The sequence below is a fragment of the Lactuca virosa genome, chromosome 8, assembly GCF_052849685.1.
Source record: "Lactuca virosa cultivar CGN04683 chromosome 8, Lactuca_virosa_CGN04683_v6, whole genome shotgun sequence".
In the NCBI taxonomy this organism is placed as follows: domain Eukaryota; kingdom Viridiplantae; phylum Streptophyta; class Magnoliopsida; order Asterales; family Asteraceae; genus Lactuca; species Lactuca virosa.
The window spans coordinates 360,853,463-360,860,766 of NC_136433.1; the positions used below are offsets into that span (position 1 = coordinate 360,853,463).

General features: G+C 32.9%; 1 protein-coding gene across 1 annotated transcript; it reads right to left on the reverse strand.

Moving 5' to 3' along the window:
• Positions 1 to 1,707: 1,707 nt before the first annotated feature.
• Positions 1,708 to 4,743, reverse strand: LOC145133241 (cysteine-rich receptor-like protein kinase 25). The gene is made up of 7 exons (XM_079068166.1): positions 3,693 to 4,743; positions 3,492 to 3,593; positions 3,209 to 3,351; positions 2,910 to 3,120; positions 2,567 to 2,804; positions 2,331 to 2,481; positions 1,708 to 2,213 (listed from the first exon to the last, which is right to left on the reverse strand). The coding sequence occupies exons 1-7, from the start codon at positions 4,471 to 4,473 to the stop codon at positions 1,908 to 1,910; spliced, it is 1,932 nt and encodes a 643-aa protein (XP_078924292.1). The 5' UTR covers positions 4,474 to 4,743; the 3' UTR covers positions 1,708 to 1,907.
• Positions 4,744 to 7,304: the final 2,561 nt, after the last annotated feature.

The window sequence follows — 7,304 nt, forward strand, 5'->3', positions numbered from 1 at the left end:
GTATCTAGATGATTAAATGTTATGTGTGCCTATTATCTAAATTACTTAATATATGTGTTAGATAGATTATATAACTTTTACTTGATTTAATCATACATGTATTTTCTTATATAATTATATAAATTATATTGGGTAGTGATAGGTGATGAAAATGATGACATGATGATGAGAAGACTTGACTATTGATGAACCAGTCATCTAGTAGAGTATAGATGGCGACCACACACTATTCTAAACAGTCCAGTGGAAACGTTAATAGACTCGCAACCTGTAGGTGTTAATGAACTATCTGTTCATTTGATGTACTTTATCCCCCATGTTTGCCTTAATGACATATATTGCTAAAGGAATCACCCAAACAGTATTGTCTATCCATTGATGGTGTTGATCCTTAGGATAAGTCCCTTGAGATCAGTAATTTAGGACCAATATGTAAGAGTAACGGGAATGGGTAATCGGTGGAATTATTTGATGTGAACTATATAATTAAAGAACTTAATTATTGTGGGTTGAAAACCATATGTGCTCACCTATTCCTCAACTCTGACCCACTCAGTTTCTTTGTATCACAAGAAGCGGTACGAATGCACAGGGATAATGAGTGATTTGAAGAGTTTGTAGGTCATTAGAATAAATAAATGTTATAAGGCCTGTAAGACAATGTTTATGCTTATGTATCTATATTAACGATAACATCCCAATGTTTTATATATAAATGAAAAATGTTTCTTTAAGAAATATATTATGTTTTGGGAACAAATTCCACGTTAAGTTTTATACTTTGAAATAAATAAAACATAAATAAAAAGTTTTAAAATTTTAATCAAAACTTGCAGCAAAACTTGGTCATCCAATTAATCCAAACTTGCAACAAAACTTGGTCATTTACTTTTCCTAGTTTATTGGAAGTCTTTTAGTATTTAAAAAGTTGTATGTTGGAGTCTTTTTATCAATTGAATATAGCAGAAATTTGCCCCAAAATACCCTTCTTCTTCATCCACTGTTTACCCTGTTTTGTTGCTTCTTCACAGAAAAAGACAGCCTCCTTTTCTCATTTACAGCCCTCTCCCGCAAGCACGCTCGGAGCATTCTCCCTCTCTTTCCATCGCCGATGGAGTCTTTTGGGAGATACAGAAACATACACGATAGCATCGACGATTCTTGATTCCCCATCTCATAGTTTAATTCTCTCGATTCCTAACTCCTCTTTACATCATTAACTCAATTCATTCTCTAAACCTAAGCAAACATATTAATCGATCATCCTTTCCAAGTGGTTGTTCTTTGCCTCTTCAGCGTAGACTTGTAGTACATCTGATTTGTCGCAAAGCCTCTCCTTCAGATATTCGATTCGTCAAAACACTTCCGTTACAACTAATTAATTGCGTGGGATGTTAGTAGACTGGTGTATCATATTATATAGCTCTAGTATTATATATCCCATTTAGTATTTAGCTCAATTATGGCCCAAGGCCTATACGTGTATCATGTATATATGTTTGTGTATAATCTCATTTGAATGCAAGAGATTGTTCTCCATAACATGTACTTCTAGTTAGATTTTTTTAATTTAATAAATGTTGTGGGTGCAAATGATTATGTGGTATTGGTCAAAGAGCTTGGCCCATTCAAAAGTGGGACATTGATGCCATGAAAAAATTACAATACAGTAATTGAAATTCTAATCTGAATCTAGTAAGAAAAGTATTGGAGAGAGATTTGTGTATTACTTGAATCAATTCAATGGCAACAAGTACACTCGTTGCAGTATTTAAAAAAAAAAAGAATAGTAAGCTCAGTTTATATATAATAAGTTAATAACCGATGTTTGCATGGCATATCAGTAACATGTTGTATATTCACCGCAAGCCTCCATGATCGATGCGATTATTTTCTGAAGATTTCCCTTAGTGCTCGTGTGTTGTTTCATTAGATGAATAAAACCCAGAGTCATCAGCATTCCATGTTGAAGAAGATTGATCAGACGTTATAAATTGGCCAAAAGACATTGGAGGTTTAGGCTCAGAAACAATTTTCCATTCACCTTCAAGCATAGATGCAACTGAAGACATGGTGGGACGATCATTTGGGTCTTCTTCAATGCATAATAGAGCAATACGCATCCATTTAAGAGCCTCATCGACAGGACAATCATCATTCAAATTTTCATCGATCAGTTTCTCTCCTTTACCTTCTTTCCACAACATCCATGCCTTCAATTGTCAAATATGGTCTATGGTTAGATTTTTAAACTACATGGTGTATGTGGTAGATATCTGCTTTCATATTTTTCCACTTATTGAAAAACTGAAAGAACATAATTGGCTTACATAGGAGAGCAGGTTTTGATCATGCTCTTCGTGGAACAACCTGCTGTTTTTTTTCCCAGACATTATTTCAAGCAGAAGAACACCAAAACTATACACATCAGATTTGATTGAGAACAATCCCTCCATTGCATACTCCGGGGCCATGTATCCACTGTCCAAGGATTATAACTAGTTACAAATAACATAAAGAATTAATTGAACATGTCAATTGTTATCAAGTATAAAAAAAGACTTACTAGGTCCCAACGACTCTATCAGTATTAGCTTCGATTTGATTTGATCCAAAAATTCTAGCAGTGCCAAAATCTGATATTTTTGGGTTCATCTCCTCATCTAGTAGAACATTGCTAGCTTTGAGGTCTCTATGTATGATCTTGAGGCGAGAGTCTTCATGAAGATACCGAAGACCTTTTGCTATTCCATTTACTATCTTAACACGCTTAGCCCAGTTCAGTTCCTTTGCTTTTTTAGGATCTTTTTCATAAAACGAATTCTAAATTAAAAAGAATTAAATAGATGGCAATTATTTAACAGGCTCTAGAAGAACAAGAGCAAGAGAAGAAGGGATGGAGAACAAACCAAAAAGGTACTTATCGAGACTACTGTTAGACATGTATTCATAGACAAGAAGCCTTTCATTCCCTTTCATACAGCATCCCAAAAGCCTAACCAGATTCTTGTGTTGAAGTTTTATAATTAGTTTTACTTCTGTTTTGAACTCTTGCATTCCCTGACTGGAGTTGTGGGAAAGTCTTTTCACTGCTATCTTTTTACCATCCGAAAGCTCTCCCTATGATTAAGTTTATCACTCGTTAATATAAACTAACAAAAGAAAATAAAACTGAACGCATGCATATTGATATAGTTTCGGTTATTACCCAAAAAACAGGACCAAAACCACCTTCTCCAAGCTTATTTGCAACTGAGAAGTTGCTAGTAGCCGCGTTCATTTCATTTAACCTAAAGTAAATTATCTCCCCAGTGTCATCGTCTGATGCGTCAAACAGCTCTTCCTTGTGCCCTACACCATGAATATTATTCCAATCCTCGACTAATATGAAATCAATCTTGGATATCAAAATGTATTTTGTATTACTTGAATCTTGATTAAATCTTAGATATCACGAAGATATATATGAAATCAATCTTATATATGCTGACCTTTTTTACTGCGAAACCTTAGCCAGATAAAAAAGGTGGAGATGGCCAATGCTACTGTTGCAGCTGCTATGGCTGGGCCGATTACATTTGATATATTTTTCCCTTCACGGATCTAAATATCAAAAGACTGATCGACCTTATCTGATAATATATCTAATCTACAAAATAAATATTAATTAATAAAGAAAATCACATGATCACCTGGAGGTTGAATTGTAGACGGATTCGTTGGTGGAACGGAAAAGTCGACAAGATCTATGGTGTATCTTAGGAAACATGAGTATCGGTAGGAAACTACTACTTCTGCACTTCCATTACAGCATGTTAGTAGATAATCAGTAGCGTTCACCAAACACCCATGACATATGTTGTGAGATATATTGGGAAAGCATTGCATAGTCGCTTGAATACTCCCCGTAGACCTTGGTAAAATGATACCATCAGAGTAAGATGTTCTATTGTACCCATCTATAGCTGCTTTACCCTGTAACTCTTTGAATAAGTTTCCCATTGCCTCAAGGACTGAATCCGAGTTAGAGATATAACTTTCCCGAATGGATAGAACCTCATTATTTCTCTCAAATGTGGTATAAGAGTAGGTTAACATACACGTACCATAATACCACCCTGTCGCTTTCTTTTGGATGGGACAATCACGTCTTAGACGTTCGGTAGCAGACTTCACACATCCAAGACAGCTCTCGACATCAAAGTCTCCAGGGCATAGGGCAAGGGCATAAGTAGTGGTGGTGCTCTGATCATCGTCTTGTGCAGAATCTGAAGATGCAGTAAAGAAACCATTTCCATTATGTGATTCGGTAAGAGAAGATAACGTATCGTTGAGGTTCTTTTGATATGCACTGTTGTGGTTATAAGTACCCTGGGTTCCGCAGACAGAATCTCCATGGGTAATGGTGAGAACGGCAAGATGTGTAAGAATAGTAAACTGAATTATAAGTAACACCCAATTTGGAGAGGCCATTAGAGTTTTGTTTCTTTTTTGGTGCGAACTACGGGGTGGAGTATTAATGGCAACACGCTTGTTAAAAACTTCGATTCCTTAACCATGAACGTAGGAACTAGCTAGGAAGCATCCTTGAAAATTCAAACAAGAGCTGAAAAATGAGGGATCCCCCATGGCCCAAGTTTTGACTTCTATGAAATTGTTGTCGACGAAAGAAAATACGTGGAGTACAATTGAAAGACGATTGGAGTGGAACATTCATACAAGCGATAAAATTCAACAGCAAATTTTTTAAAGCAAGTAGAACCACTAATTTTCTGAGGACATCTAGACCCATTGGAACTTTAGAGTTCCATGATTAGTATTATGTTATTTATAGGACCCTTGTTTCATTTTAAAAAAAAATATAAAATTCTAAACATTTGAGAAATTTGAATTTATAAGAAAAGTTAGAAAAGTATTGAATTATTAAAATTATAGTGTTTTTTCTTTTTTAAATTTAAACAAATAATTTAGCTAAATAAACAAAGAAAACTAATGGACTTTAATTTTGAAATTTTGAAATTATAAGGAAAAGTCAATTAATGAAATTGAAATACATTTATTACTATATTTATTACAATTAATAAATTTAATTAAATACTATGTGAAATTTAATAAAAATGAAACAACCACAAAATGACATGTGGCAAAATCAATTAGAGTGTGTCATGTGGCAAAAAGTTCTTTATTTGTTAGGGAGGATATTATTATATGAAAACATCAACATCCCTATTTTAATAAATGAATAGTTTTAATCTCCTTTTGCCAAGTGTCACTCTAATACAACTCCTTATTAATATTATGTCATTTGTCATGTAGATATATTAGGCAACTCATTTCAAAATTCAAATTTATATTTTCTAATTATATGTTAAATTTGATATATATCTTTTAATTAATAATTTATTTAAAATAATTGATTAATTATAATTTTTTATTATAAAAATTTAATTAATTTTATAACTGTGGTTCTCACGGTTATAAACTAGTATTCAATATATTTATCATAAAAATTAAAATTAATATCCCCTTCTAAAGAGTACCTTAAATCCACGTGCATTTACCTAAGCCAGCCCTCACACTTTTTTCCTGCTCTTTTTTTCATTGTCATTTACCGAAAGTACCATTATTTTCTCTCTTAAAAACTGATTTCTGAAATGAAACTTCCTATTCTGCCGCTCCTGTTGACCGGATATATACATGCCCTATCATATCTGTTATTTAAGGTATACTTAAGGTATTAAGGTATGTGTTATTTAAGGTATCTTGTCACATCCCAACTATATTTCGTAATCAAATTCAAATAAATTTATCAAATCCCTATAAATATGGTTGATGATATATGTTATTATGTTAAACTTTGTGCAACTATGTAATATGTAAAGGTATAAATCCAGCCAATTCGAAATATATTCTGATTATATCGGTTACTATGTTACCAATATTAAAACTATTTATGTGTATTGTATGCATATATTCACTTACACACATTTGAAGATAAACTCCTCCTGTATCATCCTAATTCCTCATGTATCCCCTCAGTGGCGGACGCAGAACATTTGAAGAGGGGTGTCACTTGTATACGGAGTTGGTGCACCTAATAGGAATTTTTTTTTTTTTTACATTACGGGTCGGAATCGGAGCAGTGGCCTGAGACCCCAAATGCACTACACAGGTCCGCCACTATATCCTCTCAATTTGTTCATCAGTTCTTCATTTATCCCATGCATAGATCATGTAAGTCTTTTCAAAGTTACTTTAGTTTCTTTCTACTGCCATTCTTTATGAATCCTTCATATATTCTGTAAGGTTTAATTACCCATGACAATGTTTTCTCTGCCGAATTAAGTTTTTACTTTTTTCAAAATAAGGTTTCAAATCATTTTCATCTTATAATCACAAGACGACTCAGTCACTACAAGAAAATTTCTATTTAGCTACGAAAAAATTCTGTAGCTAAACTTGAATAACTACAAAAGTTGCTACGGAATTTGTCAGCGAGATTTTGTAGGCATATTTCTTGTAGCAAACTGTTTAGCTACATAATTATATTTCCATAGCAATCTTGTTACGACATTTATTCCATAGCAATTTAACTACAACACACTTCCATAACAATAGGGTGTGTAGGAAATTTCATAGCCATTTGTTCCGCAAAAATTCCGTAGTCATTTGTTCCGTAGCAAATTCAATAGCCATTTGTTCCGTAGCAAATTCCATAGCCATTTTTTCGTAGCCAATTCCATAGCCATTTGTTCAGTAGCAAATTTCTTAGCTAATTTTTCAACAACAAATTTCATAGCTATTTGTTCTGTTTCAAATTTCATAGTCATTTGTTCCATAGCAAAAATAGGTTCCAAAGAAAATTCATAACAATAAAAATATTCAACAAAATCCAATTTCCATTTATAATATCCGTTGAAATATATAAAAATGCAATTAATATAATTTTAATAGTTACATAGATTTTTATAGATATATTACATAATTGAAAATCCTTTTACATGGTTCCCTAATCATCAAAACTAAATATGCATTACAAATGTTGTCACACAGTTCAGATTGGAACCACCACAAACACAAAAACAGTCACAAATGCTCAACAAAAATGACATAACCTGTAAAATCAAATTTATAAACAACTTGATTTACATTCAAATCTCTTGTATGAAATCCCATTATATCTCTAGTTTTTGACCAACTAGAGATTTAAAATCTGAAAATAAACAAAAAATAGAAAAAACAATCCAACTCTTCTATTTAATACACTATTACCATATACACAAGAAACAAAATGAATCACCTTT